The 22624-nt window shown below is 42.1% G+C and overlaps 1 protein-coding gene across 5 annotated transcripts in view; it reads right to left on the bottom strand.

Moving 5' to 3' along the window:
- TRIM2 (tripartite motif containing 2) overlaps positions 1 to 22624 on the bottom strand; it is a 56460-nt gene that overhangs the window by 16764 nt on the left and 17072 nt on the right. For all 5 annotated transcript variants that reach the window (XR_006216731.1, XM_007084186.3, XM_042983746.1 and 2 more), the window contains 4 exons: positions 21940 to 22120; positions 20354 to 21077; positions 4187 to 4290; positions 3783 to 3950 (listed from right to left, as the gene is read on the bottom strand). Coding sequence is in view for 4 of the 5 variants with exons in the window: in XM_007084186.3 (XP_007084248.3) it covers positions 3783 to 3950; positions 4187 to 4290; positions 20354 to 21077; positions 21940 to 22120 (1177 nt within the window). In the remaining variant the exon portion in view is untranslated. The remainder of the gene's footprint in view (positions 1 to 3782; positions 3951 to 4186; positions 4291 to 20353; positions 21078 to 21939; positions 22121 to 22624) is intronic.

Here is a 22624-nt window from a genome sequence, read left to right on the forward strand (position 1 = left end):
CTCGGCCTATTTTACAAGTTATCATCTTAAACTCAACCAGTATTAAACCAAATTTACCTCTTCATTTCCACCATTTAAAAAAAGGAAACCCAAACTAACACCTCCCGATTTCCTAGTTCCTTATTTTAGTTTATTTATTTCTTTTGAGAGAGAGCACACACAGGCGAGTGGGGGGAGGGGCAGAGTGACAGAGAGAGAAAGAACCCCAAGCAGGTTCCAGGCTGTCAGTGCAGAACCCAATGCAGGACTTGAACCCATGAACTGTGAGATCGTGACCTGAGTCAAAATCAAGAATCGGATGCTTAACCAACGGAGACACCCAGGTGCCCCTCCTAGTTCCTTTTCCTCCTAGATACCACAGTTCATTCAAACCCAGGATCCAAATTTCAGAGCAAAATTCACTCTTCCCTTTCCAAGTTTGAACCTCAGTTTTCTTGTCTGTAAAATAAACGGCAGCTACTATATTTACCTCCTGGGTCATGTAGATTCTGAAGGATAGAGTGCCAAGCACAGCATATGGCATCCAATCTCCTTCTCTCCATTCTTCAGTTGATATCATACCTGACCCTCAGAATTATCTTCCTTCCTAACAGAGACATGCAGGTATGTGCAGAGAGTATGGAGAGAGGCAATAGGGACTATTCATAGTGAATATATATATTCATAGTGGGGGTTCAGACCCTGTGTGATCTTTTATTCTTGTAAGCTTATAAATGAGATTCACATTTGATCTCTTTGATACAAAGAGACACATTCACTTAGGAAGGAAACAATGATATTCTTGCAAGGGAATTTGTTGTAATAAATTTGATTCTCATTTTGCAATCTAGCTCCGAGATCAGAGGCTATACCATAATGGCTTTTATTAACGAAACTGTATACTTTCTTTCATGTTGTAATGGAAGATATGTCAGTAGAGATCAAAAGGAAGAGAGAACGCTCTGATTTTTACAGCAAGAATATTATTACTAGCTGACATTATTAACACTAGTTGTTACTTAGAATGACTCAGCCATATAATACCAAGCAGATGATAATTATGTAGAATAAAAACAGAAAATAAAGGATTATGGTCATGTAGTAAGAGCTAGGTCTTAAAATAAAACAAAACAAAAACCTTAAATGTTGAGTCAAAACCTCTTTTCCTTTTCCTTTCCCTTTATCACTCCCAGTTTAGCTGCACAAGATTCTACCATGTGAAATAAGAGTTACTGAATTTGGCCTGACAATGTGTCCCCTGTCTTAAATAGGATAGTAAACAGAGATATTTTAGACCCTAGCTTTGGAACAGTTAAATAAAAGTATTTAACTCAACAAGAAGGTCGATAAGTTGAGGAAGGGGTGATTTTAGAACATGGTGGCCAGAGGCCTCTGTATCTGTTCTGGGGTCACAAAAGGTTCCTAGATGGGCTAGAAGATATAAATCAGCAGAAAAGATGGAAAGGAAAAAATTAGAGGCAGAGAGGAATGAAAATTAGGGCTAAGAATTTGGTGAGTGAAAGAAAGAAAATGGGATAAGCTTTTGTATCTCTAGAACTATTAGGAACAAATACAAAGAATCCACTTTTGTGTCAAAGATTGGTCTTTCTGAGCACCTGTTTAATTTTACTGAATCCCACTGAAAAAGAAAATAAGTATCTCTGAGTAAATGGTCATGTGTATGGTCAGTTGGATGAGCTCCCATTACACTACTAAACCATTTTCACTTGCTATCCCTTTATCCCCTGATCAATGCCTATTGAAAAAAAAAAAGGGTAAGGTGAAACTATACCATATCCATTCCCCCAATCCTCTAGAGGGCATGAGTGTCCTTGTTTATTCCAATTACTACCAATAGTATTCCAACTATGAGAATCCAATCTTCCAGGAAGAGGGTCTATTACGTATAAAATATTGAACCATTGAATAAAAAATGCATAATTCAGGAAGCCCTTCTCTCTTAGATATAAAACTCCTGTTTCAACCTATTTTACTATGCTAGATATAAAATGTTTCAGTATATTAGATTTAAAACTCTTGCTTCAATACTTATTTTAGCATTCATTTATGCATTTAGAGAGACAGGTCATGATTTTGCTAGAGTATGTAACAAGAAGAAATGGGTTGTCTCCAAACTAGATGGATATTTTCAAAAGGTCACTGAACAGCCTTCCTTCTATTCATGTTAAAGTTGTTATATTTGGGTATGTCTTACTACAAACGCAATTATGAAAATACAAAAGAAGATGAGGGAGTTAGAGATACACAAAGGCAAGAGGCCTTTCTGTGTATGTGGCTATCATACAGAGTCATCAAATTTCTAGGGGAACAAAAAAACCTCAAAGACAATCGAACAATTGTGTATACTATGGTAGAATTAAAAACTGTGGCTTTTTATTCTCCTAGATTGAAAAGATCCTGCCCCACACAAAACAAAAGCTCCAATCTGAGGGTTAATAATTATGAAAATAATGTGTTTTAATAAAAATGATGAGGTGACTGTAGGGATCCAATAACTTTAAAAAGAAAAATATAAATTCCTCCAATAAGACACAAATGAGTGAACTTTGCATAATCTTCAGGATTCCAAAATAGATTATGAAGAGCATCATTTCTGAACATTTAGACAAGGAAGTGATGACCAGGTGCTGGCATGAGGTCATGAAGTCCAAATCACAGCTGATCAAATAGACTTCATTTTTTGGACAGGGTTACTGGAAGCAATGGAAAAGAACATTTTTTAGATGCCTATTTCATAGGAGCCACGTATAAAATCCAGAAATAAATCCCATTTAATCCTTACCCAAATCCTACAAAATAGATTTTTTTTTAAATCCAAATGGGACATATGAGACTATCGAAACTCAAGGAATGTTGTATCATTAGTTAAAAGCTGCAGAGTTGGCATTCCGAAGGGTTGGTCTGGTCTGAGTAAAAGTTCACGTTGTCACCTGAAAGACAAGCCTCCAGCAGGCTGGACAGGGCAATGCAGAAGGCACAGTGCATATGGCCTTCAAAAAACACCTTTGACAAAGTATCTCCTAATCTCGTGAACAAATGCAGAAAATGGGCTGCATAATAATACTCTTTGATAACACTTCAGAAGAGATTTCTGCTGTCACTAGAGGGCTCTCTACTCTTTCTTGATGCAGAAACAGATGATGCTAGGGACACCAGCAAAACTGTCAAATGATGGCCCCCTGCCGTCCCCCTCCCCCTCCAGTGCAGCTCCACTCACCTTTCCTCTGTGCAGCTGCCATTTTCTTGTCCTTCAGATTCCTGTATTATACACTTTAACACTAGGTTCTCAGATTGTACCTAACAATGCATGACTGATTCGAGGCTGACACAAATTGTTTTATATCCTTTCTGGTGTCTTTTTTTTTTTCCTCAAGGGGCTTGTAGGTTTTTTCAAAGGTAGAAACCATGTTTTATAATTCCGTTTCTCCCGTATCATCTATCAAAGGCCTGAGAAAGTAGAAGGCACTTCATACCTGACCATCTGTAGGTTAATTTAGGAAATTTCAATTGCCTCTTCAGTACCTTTTTCTCTCAGTTGTTCTTCATTGAATTTAGGTAAATCTGACGATATGTAAAAAAAGCCACTGAACCTAGCTGCTTTACAAAATGAAGCCACTGTTTCAGATGTATAAAATTTATGATAACATCATTGTTACGCTCCATAAAACTTAGATGCAACAAAGTCAGCGTGTCTTTTGTGTATGAAAACTTGTTGAACTTCATCTTGTATTTCCTATCCCTTCTCTCCACTGCTTAGAAGCCAAATGCTAGTTTAATCTTACCTTAAACTTGCCATCAGAAGAGAAAATGCTAACCCACTTATTATCATAGTCTGCAATGATTATGTCCCCACTGGGATGTACGGCTACTCCTGTGGGCCGCTGCAGCTGCCCGGGAGAGCGTCCTCGTATGCCAAACCGACTTTTGAACTGGCCATCATTGGAAAATATCTGCAAAACAAATGACATCCCTTGGAATGTGCACTAGCACAGGAATTAGTGAGGAAAAAGGAGTCAAGAACATTTGTCATATGTACTAGAGGTCAGACCATGCAAACTCTAGCTGAAGAAAAGTCTACTAAAACTTTCCCTTTCTTTCCTCGTACTGTGGATCTTAAACTCTTACATAGGAAAGTATGCAATTATGTTTTATTGTGTAAACAAAGGTACATAATTAGGGGCCATACCTGTACACATTGGTTGTTGCTGTCTGCAATTAATATCTTTCCACTTGTAGACGCAGCTACCCCTTGAAGATTTGTAAATTCTCCTTTATTTCTCCCTTTGGTACCTAGAAACAAAGTATAAAATCACAGAAATTAAGCAAAAGAGAATTGTTAATTTTAATGTTTTTTAATGTTTATTTATTTTTAGTGAGAGAGAGAGAGAGAGAGCATGTGTGCATGAGTGGGGGAGGGGCAGGGGAGAAGGAGAGAAAGAGAATCCCAAGCAGGCTCCACGCTGTCAGTGCAAAGCACAACTCAGAGCTTGACCCCGTGAACCGAACAGGAAGATCATGACCTGAGCTGAAATCAAGAGTTCAATGCTTAAATGACTGAATGACCCAGGCACCCCAGCAAGAGAAAATTAGATCTCTCAGTTCTTCAAGAGAATTAGTCAGGCTTCCATAGGTAAACTGAGAATGTATTTTTTTTTTTTAATTATACTTTAAAAACAAAAACCTCCCCCACCATTACCTAATCCATATGCTCCTTAACTTCTCTTCCAGACCAATAAAGTTTTTGCAAAATCACTGTTTTAGGCAAATGCAATCTTAAGTCAGAACTGCATATTACTTTAATATTGCATTAATAACCATATTAAAATATGGGGCGCCTGGGTGGCGCAGTCGGTTAAGCGTCTGACTTCAGCCAGGTCACGATCTCACGCTCCGTGAGTTCGAGCCCCGCGTCGGGCTCTGTGCTGACTGCTCAGAGCCTGGAGCCTGTTTCCGATTCTGTGTCTCCCTCTCTCTCTGTCCCTCCCCCGTTCATGCTCTGTCTCTCTCTGTCCCAAAAATAAAATAAACGTTGAAAAAAAAAAAAAATTTGAAAAAAAAAAAAATAACCATATTAAAATATATTAGAGTTCACAAAGAAACAATAATAAAAACTAATACTACAATCAAGGATATGCAACAAGAGAGGGCCTTATTTTAGAGTTTTGCCAAAATCCCACCCTCTCACTCAGCAGTTCTTGGAAGAATCCCAACTTGAAGAAACTTCTAAGAAGAAGCTTTCAGTACATTTAACAAACCACGAAGTCTCAGATGTTATAAAACTATCAGGCTGATTTCTTTTTTTAAGTTTATTTATTTTTGAGAGAGAAAGAGAGAAAGCACAGGGGAAGGGCAGAGACAGAATCCCAAGCAGGCTCTGCGCTGTCAGTGCAAGCCCAATGCAGGGCTCTAACTCACAAACCATGAGATCATGACCTGAGCTAAAATCAAGATGCTTAACCGACTGAGCCACCTGGGTGTCCCAGGCTGATTTCCATGTACTGATTTACTCATGAAGTATTTTCAAAGACTCAGTACCTCATATGTAGTATATTCTTCCTGAAAACATACAAGATATCCTGACAGAGCACTTTCTGGATCAAATAAATACAAAAAGCAAAGGAAAGTTAATCCAATAATATTTTCATCTATACTAGACTTTTTAATGAGAGGTGAGGCAGGAGAAAAAAAAAGCCAAGGTGTCTATGGATTAACAGATTTCTGTTTTTGTTTCAAAACAAATGGTTACAACTTATTTCAACAGGACCATGCAAATATTAATGAATGGAAATGGACTAAATTGTGCTCAGGAATGATCAGGAAGGACATTTAAGTTTTCATGGAGAGAGAGAAAGCTATGCCTTCAGTTTTTTGGCACTTCTATCATTTCATTTCATCATATCATTTCATTTTTTAAATCAGATTCACAGGAGGAATTTGATATTTTGGTTTTAGACATCAATGCCGTGCCTTAGGCACACTTAGACAATGGCACACTGATAGTGACTGACGTCAAACACATGGCGTAAGCACTGCTTAGAAATAGTTAGACTTGCCAGCATTACCCTGATTCCAAAACTAGACAAAGACCCCACTAAAAAGGAGAACTATAGACCAATTTCCCTGATGAACACGGATGTAAAAATCTTCAACAAAATATTAGCCAACTGGATCCAACAATACATTAAAAAAATTATTCACCATGACCAAGTGGGATTTATACCTGGGATGTGGGGCTGATTCAATATCCGCAAAACAATCAACATGATTCCTCACATCAATAAAAGAAAGGACAAGAACCATTATGATCCTCTCAATAGATGCAGAGAAAGCATTTGACAAGATACAGCATCCTTTCTTGATAAAAACGCTCAAGAAAGTAGGGATAGAAGGAGCATACCTCATGATCATAAAAGCCAAATATGAACGACCCAACGCTAATATCATCCTCAATGGGGAAAAACTGAGAGCTTTCCCCCTAAGGTCAGGCGCAAGACAGGGATGTCCACTCTCACCACTGTTCTTCAACATAGTATTGGAAGTCTTAGCCTCTGCAATCAGACAACACAAAGAAATAAAAAGGCATCCAAATCGGCCAGAAGGAGGTCAAACTTTCACTTCTCGCAGATGACATGATACTTTATATGGAAAACCCAAAACATTCCACCAAAAAAGTGCTAGAACTGATCAATGAATTCAGCAAAGTTGCAGGATATAAAACCAATGCACAGAAATTGGTTGCATTCTTATACACACCAACAATGAAAGAACAGAAAGAGAAATCAAGGAACCGATCTCATTTACAGTAGCACCAAAAACCATAAAATACCTAGGAATAAATCTAACCAAAGAGGTGAAAAATCTATACACTGAAAACAATAGAAAGCTTATGAAAGAAATTGAAGAAGACACAAAAAAATGGAAAAATATTCCATGCTCCTGGATAGGAAGAACAAATATTGTTAAAATGTCAATATTACCCAAAGCAATCTACATATTCAATGCAATACCTATCAAAGTAACACCAGCATTCTTCACAGAGCTAGAACAAATAATCCTAAAATCTGTATGGAACCAGAAAAGACCCTGAATAGCCAAAGCAATCTTGAAAAAGAAAACCAAAGCAGGAGGCATCACAATCCCAGACTTCAAGCTGTATTACAAAGCTGTAATCATCAAGACAGTATGGTACTGGCACAAAAAACAGAAACTCAGATCAATGGAACATAATATAGAACCCAGAAATGGACCCACAAACATATGGCCAACTAATTTTTGACAAAGTAGGAAAGAATATCCAATGGAATAAAGACAGCCTCCTCAGCAAATGGTGCTGGGAAAACTGGACAGTGACATGCAGAAGAATGAACCTGGACCACTTTCTTACACCACACACAAAAATAAACTCAAAATGGATGAAAGACCTCAATGTAAGACAGGAAGACATCAAAATCCTCGAGGAGAAAGCAGGCAAAAACCTCTTTGACCTTGGCCGCAGCAACTTCTTACTCAACACGTCTCTGTCTGGAGGCAAGGGAAACAAAAGCAAAAATGAACTATTGGGACCTCATCAAAATAAAAAGCTTCTGCACAGCGATGGACATAATCAGCAAAACTAAAGGGCAACTGACGGAATGGGAGAAGATATTTGTAAACGACATCAGATAAAGGGTTAGTATCCAAAATCTATAAAGAACTTATCAAACTCAACACCCAAAAACAAATAATCCAGTCAAGAAGTGGCCAAAAGACATGAGTCCACTTCTCCAAAGAAGACATCCAGATGGCCAACCGACACATGAAAAAGTGCTCAACATCACTCATCATCAGGGAAACACAAATCAAAACCACCATGAGATACCACCTTACACCTGTCAGAATGGCTAACATGAATAACTCAGGCAACAGCAGATATTGGCGAGGATGCAGAGAAAGAGGATCTCTTTTGCATTGTTGGTGGGAATGCAAACTGGTGCAGCCACCCTGGAAAACACTATGGAGGTTCCTCAAAAAATTAAAAATAGAACTACCCTACGACCCAGCAATTGCACTACTAGGCATTTATCCAAGGGATACAGGTGAGCTGTTTCGAAAGGACACATGCACCCCCATGTTTATAGCAGCACTATCGGCAATAGCCAAAGTATGGAAAGAGCCCAAATAAATGTCCATCCATGGATGAATGGATAAAGAAGATGTGGTATATATATACAATGGAGTATTACTCAGCAATCAGAATGAAATCTTGCCATTTGCAACTATGTGGATGGAACCAAAGGGTATTATGCTAAGCAAAATTAGTCCAAGAAAGACCAAGTATCATATGACTTCACACATATGAGGACTTGAAGATACAAAACAGATGAACATAAGGGAAGGGAAGCAAAAATAATATAAAAACAGGGAGAGGGACAAAACACAGGAGACTCTTCAATATGGAAAAGAAACAGAGGGTTACTGGAGGGGTTGTGGGAGGGGTGATGGGCTAAATGGGTAAAGGCATTAAGAAATATACTCCTGAAAGCATCGTTGCACTATATGCTAACTAACTTGGATGTAAATTAAAAAAATAAATTAAATTAAATGGTAAAAAAAGAAATAGAGTCTCCTGAAACAGATTTTGGGGTTTAGGAAATGAAATTGGCAATGGAATTAAACTCAGAATAAACTGAACAGAACTGCTGGGCAGAAATATCTTACTTAGACCACCTGGTTCTCACCATGTAACCGAACCCAAGTCCATCTGCCCAACTCCCAGCAAAGTCAATCACTTGGAGGCATGGAGTATGCTGCAAGGAAAGGGTTTATCCAGAGGCCACCAAAGGAGGACATGGGAGGACAAGCCTCAGGTCTGCCTCCCTGCAGGAGGAGAGTCCAGGAATTTTAAAAGGCAAACAAAAAGGTCTGGGTAAAAACCTGCAGCTATGGTTCTTAGTCTGCAGCTGTGGATTAGTCCCAGTCCCGTTAACCCTTTGGTTACCAGCTTCAACTAGACATACATGGTAGTCGTTTTACGGAAATCCTGGACTCCACTCCATCAAGTTTACTCATCACCTCTGTATCTCATCTACTCTAACACAAAAGAAAACTTTGAGATAAAGATTCTCAAAAGAACATCTTCCATGTTGCAGAAGAAAGGTTCTATTTTATTTCAAATGTTATCAGAAGAGATGATGTTTTATACTTGATCTGCATAGATTCCCTGTAATATGCATGTACATGATATCAGCTAACACTCTTTTAAAATGATGTGTTGGTGGGGCTCCTGGGTGGCTCAGTCGGTTGAGCGTCCGGCTTTGGCTCAGGTCATGATCTCACAGTTCGTGGGTTCAAGCCCCGCGTCAGGCTCTGTGCTGACAGCTCAGAGCCTGGTGCCTGCTTCCGATTCTGTGTCTCCCTCTCTCTCTGCTCCTCCCCCACTTGCACTCTGTCTCTCTCTGTCTCAAAAATAAATAAACATTAAAAAAAATAATAAAAATAAAAATAAAATGATGTGTTGGTATCTGTTGGTGGAAGGGGAAGGGGTGTTTAGCCCTTGAGGGAGGATGTGCCAACATGGTATTAGCTTTTGGTCATTCCCTCTGATGTCTGAATAGCGGTGGGTGAAGAGGTACAGCAAAACTGAAGGACCAGGAAAAAAAATACTTCTTCTAAAACGCACAGTCTATACATACTTTTTTAAAGGTAGTGGGGGCAAGGCCAGACAAAACTTAGCTTGTCAAAAACATTTGATAAAAATATGGAAGTCATTAGCAAGATAAGTTACTAAGGACCAAGTAACGAAACATAGTAACACAGCAAGAGTCCTCCAACTGAGATTGGAACATGAACTAAAGAAGTGACTCTGTAAAGAAACCCCAGGCTATTCTAGGTCCTTGCTTACATAAAACTGGAAGTGTAACCATGGCTTAGAGGACACACAGGTAGTGGAAAGAAATACTTAAAATAGGGAGGGGAATAAAAGCCACCTAAACAGAGTAGATGGACACTGGTGCTGTGCTTCTGGCCCACATAGGGACAGAAACCTGCCTGCAGCCCTCTTTTATCTAACCATTTGTCTATCCTGCTAAAGACAAAGCTGAATCTACTCCAAAAAGGCTCTTCAGGCAGCAGGCTGGCGTTTGAAAGGAAGGAAAAAATTATGGAGAGAATGGTACTTTAGTAGAAGTTAAGGGGTGCTTTAGTCAAAAAGATTTAATTTTCCTTCCGAAAATATAAGAGGTGAGGTTGAAGGAGAGAAAATACATGTGCACAAATTACTGACACTTTTTTTCTTTTCAGAAATAAAGACACATTTCCAAGTGCAGGTAACACTCGGGAGGACATTCTGTTGGACCCCATACAAATACCATTTGGAACAAGGCGAAGGAAGGGTCTATGCTGAGTTTGAAATGAACTGAGATGTTCAGCGCCTACCAATACTGGGCCATAAGAGCAATGGAACCTTGTCACAAAAGACCACACTGTTGGAAAGAGGTTCTACAGCCTCTACTAAGCTCCGTGTGTTGGCCCAGCTCTTATTCTCGGTCTCAAGTTAACTAGAGCTTGATCCTGTTGGCCCACATATAAACAAGATCACAGGGTTGGAAGAACATCTGTTAGTCCCAGTTTGCTTCTATATTTTTGAAAGAGCTAGATGGAGCAGGCACTCCCATTTTAATTTTATAACATTTGTTTTTAAAAATCTTTTTCTTCAGTGGGGCATCTGGGTGGCTCAGTCGGCTAAGCATCTGACTTCAGCTCAGGTCATGATCTTGTGGTTCATGAGTTTGAGCCCTGCATTGAGTTCTGTACTGACAGCTCAGTGGCTAAAGTCTGCTTCGGATTCTATGTCTCCTTCTCTCTCTCTGCTCCTCCCCCGCTCTCTCTCTCTCTCTCTCAAAAATAAAAACATTTAAAAATTTAAAAAATATATATTTTTAAGCCACATGGATTGGTATCCAAATAGCTGGGGTTGGCATGATTGGTAATACCCTCTGATTCTTATGAGCATCTTTGATCTTGTCAGAAATTATTCATCACCATTTAAAAAAATTCTACTTGAGTCTTAAGCACAGCAGGGTCACAGTGTTACTCCTGAAGATCAAAAGAAACCACCAGCATATTCTTGAGGAACAGCTAACGCTATCTTTACTAGCAGATAAACTACAAAAATCTTGATGATGAGCAATAATGTGGAACTATAGTATATTATCATTATGCTGAAATGCGTACAATCCAGGTGTTTATAAAGTGTCTTGGGATCAAAATAAAATAAATAGAAATTCCAGAAGTCAGAAATAATTTGGGATCATGCTTTACTCTTCAAGACTTTTAGTATATTCTATTTAGACTATAGAAAAGTACCCCCATTCCAAAGTATTCTACCATATGATGAAAACTAGTTCTTTAATAATGAATATAAATGTATAACACAAACATACATAGTACTTACAACATCTTTTCCTGACTACTTTGATGTACAAGACTTCATTTGGTGGTTACATTTTGGCTAGTAAAATGCGTAACACCAGTTTTAAAATTATAAATAATTTGGCAACAATTCCATAAGATAATGAAACTCGTTTTTCCCAGATGTTAAGCTAGCTGATGAAGCATGAAATGAATTTTTAAGCCAACAGCTTCTCGTCTGTGCACCACCCCCCAGACACTCCCCCCAAGCCTCCAGAAGATTACAGAAGGGAAGCTCCTGGATTGGAAGAGGTGATCGATAACTGCACACTTCCGAATCCCACCCCCATTCCAACTTACTATGAAAATGAATGCAAAGTAAATCTAGGTACTTTGAATGGGATAACGCAAGAGGATGACACTGATCAAAATACGGGGTCTAAAATAGGATTTTCAAATTAGCAGGTGCTTAACAAATCTTTGCTGAATGAGTGAGTGCTCAGATACATTATTAATGACTGAGTAAATTACACCCCACATTACATCATGGAAAAACGAAACATTCGGTAATATTTATAGCACTTTCATAATATGTTCTCTCATGTACTCCCTGTAACAACCCCATGAAGCAAGATAAATATTATTGTTCCATTTTATAGGTGAGAAAACAAAGCTAGACACATTACAAATGTAGTAAAGACACAGAGAAAAGAATAAAACTGAGTTCTCCCACTCTTTTACATAATACTTTTTCTAATATGCACATTGCTTGTTTTTTTTTTAATTTCAAATAACCTCTACACCCAACGTGGGACTCAAACTCATGCCACCAAGATCAAGAGTCTTAGGCTTTACTGGGGCGCCTGGGTGGCTCAGTCGGTTGAGTGTCTGACTTTGGCTGAGGTCATGATCTTGCGGTCTGTGAGTTCGAGCCCCACGTTGGGCTCTGTGCTGACAGCTCAGAGCCTGGAGCCTGCTTCGGAGTCTGTCTCCCTCTCTCTCTGCCCCTCCCCCACTCATGCTCTGTCTCTCTCTCTCTCTCTCTCTGTCAAAAATAAATAAACATTAAAACAATTTTTTTTAAAGAAGAGTCTTAGGTTTTACTGACTGAGCCAGCCAGGTGCTCCTGCTTCTAACTGGACTTTAGAATACCGGGTTTTTGGGGTGAAGATAATGACCTCTGAGCTCATATGGATCACACTTTCTCCATAAAACCCTTAGGAGTTCCATTCCTTATCACATGGTATTTTAACTGTTTAACTGTCTCTCACTAAACTGTTGAGTTCCCCAGGGCAAGGGCTGTTTGTTGTCCTGTTTGTTGTCATACCCCGTAACACAGCACAGTGCCGAGCACTCAGGAAATATTAACGACATCTTTTCCCACTTGAAATGCAAGAAGAGTTCTCAAGCATGAGATTCTCGAAGGGGTGTGCCAGGGTCCCTGTAAAGACTTCAGATGCCAAATTAGCATGATCTCTCTCCTCAGGGATTTTAGGGTGGAGAGGTGGTGGTTTGGAGAGGTGAGGCAAGGGAGAAGAGGCATAAAATACCACATCTTCCTATAAAGACTCCAAACTTACGTTAAGTGATTTTACACATCCATTTTACATTATAAGAAAGCACACTGTTCTCGAGTACAAAAGAGTACTTCATTCAATACTTCTCCCCGACACATTAAGGTATGGTGTATGAATTACATCATTTGGAACAATTCAACTGCAATGCTTTCACTCCCTCCCACATCTTCTGGCTTTCCCTTTGTTCAAAGACTTTCTTTGGTAGCTGACAAAACCAGCTCATGGTAGTCAGCAAACTCTTGACAGTGCAGGGAAAAATAATCCCCATGTTTCATCAACAGATGCTCTAAGCTACCTCCCTAAACTCATTCAAGATGGTTTTCAAGTACAATATCAGAATTAACACAATAACTCATTCACAGTGGGCATATAATTAAGTTTTCAGGCGTGGGAGGTATCAAATTTCTCAACTTTGGAAAACCACAGTAGTTAAAGGACATTTTAGATGAAGAGGAATCATTGTGCAATTAAAAAGGCACGGGCGTCAAAGGCACAGGCAGCTTGGGTCCTAGCCCAGCAATCTGAGCCCCCATCCCTTCAGTGGTAGGGATAATTATATGCTGTCCTGATAATTGGCTCTTGAGGGGCAGGAGCTGCGGGAGGAGCTCTGATTTGTAGCCTCTGCCCACTCCTGTAGTGTAAATGCTCCCATCCCGGCTGATTTCCAGCTACTGACAGGGCGTCACTGAACAGTGATGGGGAGGCAAAGGGCACGCTGGCATGCACCACATATTATGTTGTGGTAGGTATATTACACCGTGGGGGCATTAGCAACTGAAAGCGTATTATCCCTACTACAGAGTTTAAGTAAGATGACATATGGAAATAGACTGCACAGAGCCTGGCTCAGAGAATGCTTAGTCTTTCTTCCTGAGTCCGTTCCCCATCCTTTCTCCCTGAACCACACTGAAGCTCATGATTTAAAGTAACTTCTCTCAGGGCACCTGGGTGGCTCAGTTGGTTAAGTGTCTGACTTCAGCTCAGGTCATGATCTTGTGGTTCGTGAGTTCGGGCCCCGCGTCTGGCTCTGTGCTGACAACACAGAGCCTGGAGTCTGTTTTGGATTCTGTGTCTCCCTCTCTCTCTGCCCCTCTCCTGCTCATGCTCTTTCTCTCTCTCAAAATTAAATAAAAATGTTAAAAAAAATTCTTAAATAACTTCTCTCTACTTTTCACTCCCAAACTGATCTTTATCACTGACTTCTTTACTAAGCTCCAAACCTACACTCCAAACTGCCTATGGTACACTTCAACCTGGTTGATCAAAACTGAAATATACCTCCCTTCCCCTGACTATCCTTACCTTGGTTGATAAGGATAAGAATAACAACAGCCAACATTTATTGCCTCCTTACTACGTGCCTGTACTGTCTGAATACATTTTACATATATTATTTTGATCCTCACCATATGAAGTATGTGTTAATACCATCCCCGTTTTACAGATATAGAAAGTGAGGCACAGACGGTTAAATAATTTCCCCTAAATCATACAACTAATACATAGCAGGATGGGATTTGAATTAAGCACTCAGGCTTTTCAGTTCTTTACTATGTTCTTCACTGCTTAGGTTAACTATTACTTCTACACTACAACTATGAATAATAGGTTACCTAGTATTACCTACTTTGCCTCTCTAAAGTGCATTGAACATCATTCAGTGCCAGGCACTACTCTAAGCTCTTTAGTATATCAGTTCATTTAATCTTCACAACCCCTTATGAGGTACATTATTCTTATCATACCCATTTTATGGAGGAAAGTGAGGCACTGAGAGGGTAAGTAACTTCCCCAGGACTGCACAGATGAGAAAGTGGCCATGCTGGGGCCGGGACCCAGGGCAGTTCATCTTCAGAGTGCACAGCCTGAACCACTGTTCATTCACTCTACTGCTCCACATCCCTACAGCATTCAAGCCAGACATCAAGAAGTTTGATTTGGTCACCGAGCCCTGCCCTCTCCCTCCTGAGCATTTCTAAATCTCCCATTTCCTCTCCACTCCATCACAACACTCTTAATCTGCCATGCGTAATAGCTCGTGTGGACTACTGCAGGAAGGGGGCAGCTCCCTGCTTCCTGGGAGAGACTTCGGAGGAGTCGACCTCCTAGAAAGCCCCCCAGGCTCTATGGAAACAAGCAGCTGTAGTAACCTACTGTACCACTTTACACGGTGCAGTGCCTCCCCATTGCCCACACAGCTACAGGTCTCAAACCTCAGTGTGCAGAAGCACTACCACAGCTTGTAGAATGCAGATTCCTGGCCCTCCCCAGAGACTGAGAAACACAGGTATAGAGAACAAAGTCCAAGCTCCTTATCAAGGAAACAACATTTTCTCTGCTTCTCCTTCCTTTGAGGCTCCAGGAAGATGGAATCATTTATGGTTCCTTGAGCTATTCAGTTTCTCACCTTCATGACTTTGCACCTGCTCTCCCTTCGTCTGAAACCCCCTTGTTTCCTTCCATCTGACACTCTTTCTCTTTCAAAGCCAGCTTAGGTTTAGATATCATCTCTGGGACGCGTCTGTGACTCCCCACCACCTGCCAGCCTCCTCCCTGCCACCCCAATTTCTGTATCTTGATTCAAACTGAAGGTACATTTTTTTACATTATCTTTCTCCTTCGGACTGTGGCCTCCTCTAGGTCAGACTCAGAATCTCATCCGTCTTCATACCACAATCTAGCCAAGTGTCTGGAACATAGGAAGTGCTGAGACAGCAGAATTCCATCTAACTTGGGGGTTGGATAATTGGTGAAGAAGGCAAAAATTTAAGTCAAATTTACCCCTGAAAATCTCTTATGTCACCCAGAAAGTGATGATTCACTTTCACGAATACACAAAACCAACACATTATTTACAGTTGTCGAATGAACCCTAATACATGTTATTATGAAAACTATGTATCCTGCGGCTCCTGGGTGGTTTAGTCAGTTAACTGTCCAACTTTGGCTCAGGTCATGTTCTCATGGTTCGTGAGTTTGAGCCCTGTGTTGGGCTCTGTGCTGACAGCTTGGAGTCTGGAGCCTGCTTTGGATTCTGTGTGTCTCTCTCTGTTCCTCCCATGCTCATTCTCTCTTCTCTCTCTCTCTCTCTCAAAAATAAATAAGCATCCAAAAAATTAACAGAAAAAGAACAGAAAACCATGTATCTTCAAGCACAAAATCAGTGCCATGAGAAGCTCTGTATGTGCAAGACCAGTTGAGGGAACAGCAGAGTCATGGTTGCTTCTCCTGGCCCAGGTGTGCAGCTGAATTCCAATGAGTTCTGGATTACATGTGGCAGGCAGCCTTCGACACATGCACAGAGGGACTGCTCAAATCGTGCATGTTCTATTATCACGCGCCAAACAGCCTAATCGTACAGAGAGACTTAAAGTTCTAAAACAAAGGTGAAGCCAGGGCGCCTGGGTAGCTCAGTCAGTTGAGCGACCGACTTCGGGTCAGGTCATGATCTCACGGTTTGTGAGTTCGAGCCCCGCGTCGGGCTCTGTGCTGACAGCTCAGAGCCTGGAGCCTGCTTCTGATTCTGTGTCTCCCTCTCTCTGCCCCTCCCCCACTCATGCTCTGTCTCTCTCTGTCTCAGGAATAAATAAACATAAAAAAAATAAAAAAAAAAAAGAAAATAAAACAAAGCTGAAACTGTAAAAAAAAAATTGAACTCTTCTTTTTTGTTTGTTTGAATATAATTTATTGTCAAGTTAGCTAACATAGAGAGTATACAGTGTGCTCTTGGCTTTGGGAGTAGATTCCTGTGATAAGTTGAACTCTCCTAACCATTAATATAAACTCTACCTGTTGTAGCCAACAGCACAGAAGTTGAGAAGACAAGTTCTTAGAAGGCCAGCAGTGTTTGTCTGACATTGCCTAGCACAGCTCCTGGCACAAGAATACATGTGAATGACCGCCCTCGAGCTTAGTGTGTTGCTGCCTGCCTATCTGTGTGTCCCTGGACTGCAACATTGGGACCTGACAGTGGTGAGAAGGAAGTTAAATCATGCACATAGGTGCATGGATCCTATTCAGATGGGCAAAGTACTTATGCAAAGTAGTCGTCTGGGTACTGTTGGGGTTATAAATGATTAAAGACATCATCCTTGACATCAAGTGATTTACAATCTTATCGAGAAGTAAGACCCACTCATAAATAATAATAATCACAATGGACTCTAAAGGAAAAGGTAGTACTTGAGGGAAGGATAAAATTGGGGAAAGAATTCGTAGATAAGGTGCCCGGTGTGGTGGGCTCAACACTGATTTGTCCAGCCTCACCTCCAGCAAGTGCCCTCACCACTTCCATCCCTCTCTCTCTGCCCCCCTGCATCTGCTCACAGGATGTGTCCCTCAGAAACATCAGTCATGTTCACTCCTCTTCACCTTGCCTTTCCTCCCCACGCTGATCCTCCTACCTGGAATGCCACTTCCACCTGTCAACCTCGACAACTCCTCCTCTTTGTTCAGGTCCTCCTTTAAATTCTTTCTCGTTTTTGTAGCTTTCCATCACCTGACGCATGGTATGAGAGTTAGGTGGTCATACATCTGTCACCCCAGACTGAAAGCTCCTTGAGGGAGGAGATCTCATTTCTTTCATCTATATACTCCCATCACCTGGCGTAGTGCCTAGCAGGTACCAGGTGCTCTAGATATGCTTTTGGAGCTGTATTATTGCACAGTGAGTGGTGCCTTTTGGCTAGACTCTGGGTAAGAGCATAAAGTAAGGAGAAATAGGCCATAAGACCTGCCTTCCTTTCTGCCCCTACATAAAAGATGCTTAACATCTCCCAAAGGAGACCATGAGGGTGAGGCCCTAATCCAATATAACTGGTGTCCTCACAGGAAGAGAAGGAAACACCAGGAATATGCATGCATAGAGGCACAACTATATAAAGACGAAGCAGCAAGAAGGCAGCCATCTAGAAGACAGAGAGAGTGGTCTCACAGGTAACCAACTCTGGCACCACCTTGATATTGGACTTTCAGCTTCCAGAACTGTAAGAAAATAAATTCCCTTTGTTTAACACACCCAGGCTATGGCATTTTGTTATGGCAACCCTAGCAAACTAAGACAGCATCTTTACTTTGTGAATAAAACTCAGACATAGCGCTGTATGTCAGGCATTGTTCTAAGCTCTTTACAGATGTTTAAACAATTAGAACGCTTTCCCACCAGGCCCAGTGAATCACCAGTGAATTCTCAACGGGTAGGAGGCAAGAAGAGTATACCTCCTTCTCCCTGGGGCAGGAGCTGGGAATTCAAAATCAATATTATTGGGGGGAAACAACACCCTCAGAGGTACATCGAGTGAAAACCACAGGTGGAGATGATGGAGATTAAAATTAATAACAATAGGAAAATAATAGCTACCAGTAATTGAGCACTGAGTTCAGAAAGGGTAAGCTACTTGCTCAACTGTTGAAAAGAATTAGAGTTCAGACCCAAATCTTTGCCTTTTTCTACTTGGCACACTGCTGGGGTAAGCAGACTGAGGTCACTGGCTGGGGCAGGGGGTGGGGTGGGGGGCGATGGGGTAAAGGTTGAACAGGTGACTGAGCGTGTTCTCAATGGAGGAGATCAGTGGGCAGCAGGGAGGTAAGTTTTTTGTTTTTTAAGAAACGGTGGTAGGGAAAATCTAATGACCTTCATTTGCCATGTGCAAATCCAATAGTTCTCGTTTATTTAGCTCCTCCAACATACCAGGCATTAAGCTTGAAACTCAGAACAGTTCTGAGAAGCAGATATTTGTGTATTTTAATTTTATGGACATGGAAACGGGAACACAGACAAGGTGAGAGACCTGCCCCAAGTTCAAGTAAGTGGCAGAACTGGAGTGGCGGACCTGGGAGGCTCCTAACCCCACCCCCGCCCCAGCTCATCCATTCTGCTTTGCAGGTGTAGCTACAGATTCTGCACCCACACTGTACGTATGGCCAGTGCATGTAGGAGGGCCTTCATGCTCGGACCAGACAAGTTACATATCCTGTCATGGTCTTTACAAGACTCCGCCAAAAGTATTAGCACAGAGCTGCTCTGCCCAAGAATGTTCCAAGGAGCCTGGGTTTCCCAAGATGTTCCATGGAAAAAGTTCTCTGCTTGGAAAAGTCTGGTGGAAGTGCTGCCTGTTATCCCTCCCTTGCCTCGGAGACTAACAGTGAACACTGGTAGATTCTAAAGGTTCTGCAGTTTAAAAAAAAAAAAAAAGGCTCTTTCCTTCAATGAGGCCAAGGTCTCCCCAGTCTACTTGACCCAGAGGCAAGGTGTGTCAGTTAATATACCTGGCAGCACCTCTTAAGAGGTGTTGCAACGCAGGACTTAAGAAGCAGATAGATAAACAGGATGGAGCTACTTTTGGAAACATTAACTAAAATGTAGGCTTTTTTCTTAAGAATTACAAAGGCCATTGATATTTACATTTAGTCTGCTTTCTACTGAGAAAATAAACAGTTAAAAAAAAATCAGAGGCAATAAACCAAACAAGGGAATTTGAGATTTGCATTCTCAAAATCTATTGGCTTATCCTAAAACCTCATGCTTCTGCCCCAACCCCATTCCATTCTCCAGATTTCCACCCACCCTCCCCTCTTTGGGTCTGCTCTCCAGTTACACCCAGCTGAAAGTGACCACAATTTAAAATGCATCCAGCCCCGTACCCCCAGCCCTTACATTGCAGAAACAGTGATAGGGAGGCATCCGACCTTCTGCCCACAGCGCGGCCAGAACTGGCATATGTCAGAGAAGCAATGAAGTTATCTGATACAACAATCAACGATCCCTCTGCCTTTGGGTTAGGGAGGAGCACTCTAAAGACATTCCTATGGAAGGGTGGGGGTGGGGGTGAGACTGCCAACATTTCCTTTAAAACTTCCGGATTGTGAGTACTGTGATTTTTCTATTTCTCTTTTTGCTTATTTTCGGCTTCTAATTCTCGACAATTAATTTGTAGCACTTGTGTTACAAAGGAGGAGGGGGTAGGAGGAGTGAAGAAAATGGGGAGAGAGGGGTGGGGGGAGGCATAGGGACGAGGGGGAGTTGGAGAGAGAGGGGGAAAACAGCTGAACAAGAGAGGAGAAAAAGACTGGGTGGGGAAGACTTGGGGGGCGGGGAGAAGGAGGAAGGGAGAGAGGCTAATGAGCAAGGGGGAAGGGAAGGAGGGGAAGAGGGAGGCAGAAGACAAAGAAAAAAGGGCAGGAGAAGGAGGGAGGAGAAGGGGAAATCAATCATAAAATCTCCGAAGAAGAAGGTTGCATAAGCTCACCCGATAACATACACCGGTGTCTCCCAACACGGTCAGGTACAAGCCCTGACCTGCAACGTTCCCGTTTGCAACAACACTTTCCCAGCTGCCCCGTAACCAAAGCAACGCTCAGGCACCGGCGCGGCGATGCTTTCTCCTTACCCACTCGGAAGATCAGATCGTCTTCGATGGGATTCTCTTTTCGTTTCCCAGTGCTGTACATGCTCGCGGGTCTCTTCACCGCTTTCTGCTTGACATGGCCGCTCCCTGGGGACTTAACGCGCCTCTTCACGCCCTCGGTGGTGGGAGACACGTCGGCCGACCGGATCACCTTCAGCTTGAACGGGCTGCCTCGGATGTGCTGGTCGTAGAGTCGCAGAGAGAGGGTAAAGTCCCCTTCCTTCTGGACAGTGTACAAAAACTCATACGTGCCGTTTTTGTTGTCGAGTATTTCTCCGTCCGCCACGCTGCCGTCGGGCGTGCTCAGCTCCGCCGTGATGTAGGCGTTGCCGGTCTTGCACAGCTCCCCGTCTTTGTCCTTGGTCGTTATGGTAACGGACATGGGCTGCCCGATGATGGTCTGCCGCAGCCCCTCGCCCGTGGCCACCGTCTCGGAGGCGACGGCGTTGGTGGTTAAGATCGTCCCGAGGTTGTGGATGGACTTCTTGAGCCCTTCGGTCTCCACGATGAAATCCAGCTGATCATTTTCACGCGGGTGCAGCGGGAAATCCTGGTCGGCCAGTTCGTTCAGCTTCTCGCTCATCTGCTTCTTCACGAGCAGCACCTCCGTCTCCGTGCCATGGTTCAGGGCCTGCGCGGTGAAGTTGCTGCAGCTCTTTATGTTCTCCTGCCCCTCGAGCAGGGTATCCAGCTGCGACTGAAGGACCTGTGGGGTCAAAAAGCGAGGCCGGGTGAGCGCTTCTCAGCTCACTGCATGGTGCGCGCTTGGCGCGCCGGGGCAGCGCCCTCCGCGGGCGGCTACCGCGTCCTGCACCTGCCCCCGCCGGTGGTTCTCCGCAAGTGGTATTTAATTTGGCCCACTGAACCAGCTTCTAATGCATGATTCTGAATTGCATTCGCAATACCTTCTCGTTCCCTTCCGCCTCGCCCAGACTCTCCCACACACATATTTCTTGGGTCATGTGTTTTTGCTAGGGACAAGCAGAAACGTCACCACCAGGAGCCGGGAAAACAAATTGCTATGCCTGGCATCTGAACTATTAATTATTCAGTATCTCTCTGTAATGTCCTAAATTCCCCTGTTACCACCCAAAGGAACAGAAACCAAACAAAACTCTCCACACCCGAATAGCAGAAGCTTTTGATCCCTGGTTTTGTGACTGGACATGTTAAAGGCTGCAGTCAGGGTTCACTTTGAAGTTGACTAACAGGTTGGTGTGGATGAGAGAGCAATTAAGAGACTATTAGACATTATAACTTAAGGAAGGAAAATAATCCAGTTTAACCCTAAATCCTGAAAGCATTACTTTATATTCATTCTTGCCTTGTGTCAAATCATAAATTGGTACTTAAGGTTACAGAATCATAGAAGTTTGCCGGAAAGAGGAAGGAAAAAATAGCTGGGTGTGCCATGAAATGAAAACTACTGTTTACCATAAAACAGTGACACCTAAGGACCCATCCAAGTCCCCTTTGCTGTTCTTAGAACACAGTAAGCTGGTGCAGTGAAATACCGGGGGGTATCATGTCTCTTACAGGATTATCTACAAGAATGGCTGGAATCTTACTTTATGTTTGAGGCCATAGTTGACTTCCAGTTCCATAAGCAGCACGCTCTTGCGCACGTTTAAAGTCTTCTGGAGCTCATCAAAGGTAGAATGGATGTCATCCACAATGCTGGCCTTTTGGTTGGTTAACTGATGAATGATTTCTGAGATGAACTGAAGGGCAGAATCTATTTCTGGGAGCCTAGAGGACAGTCATTAAAGATCATTATTTAGCATCAACCCAGAAATAGCAAAACATCTACCTAAATACTATGTTTTGTCAAAAAAATATTTTCTTTGCCTTTCATTATCTTTAAAAAGTAATAACTGAAGAACAGAATGAATAAGACATGACATAATTACTGCCTTTGAGAGAAGAGACTCTGAGGGTCCATGTGTACTTCAAGTGTTCAGTCATCTAATTTTACTAATTGATGGTACAAAGCCTTGAGGCTCTCTGAACCCCATGGCTTCTCCTCACTCTGAATCAAGCCTTCTCAAACTTAACACTATAATATTGTGGGTCACATACTTCTTTGTTACAGGGGACTAGCCTGTGTGTTATAGGATGTTTAACAGCATCCTGTCTTCTACCATATGCCAACAGCAGCACCCCCCCCCCCAAGTTATGACACCAAACTGTCTCCAGGCATTGTCAAATGTCTCCTGGGGATATGCGTAATTACCCACAATTGAGAACCAGGTT

Source organism: Panthera tigris, chromosome B1, assembly GCF_018350195.1.
Source record: "Panthera tigris isolate Pti1 chromosome B1, P.tigris_Pti1_mat1.1, whole genome shotgun sequence".
NCBI classification, from domain to species: Eukaryota; Metazoa; Chordata; class Mammalia; order Carnivora; family Felidae; genus Panthera; species Panthera tigris.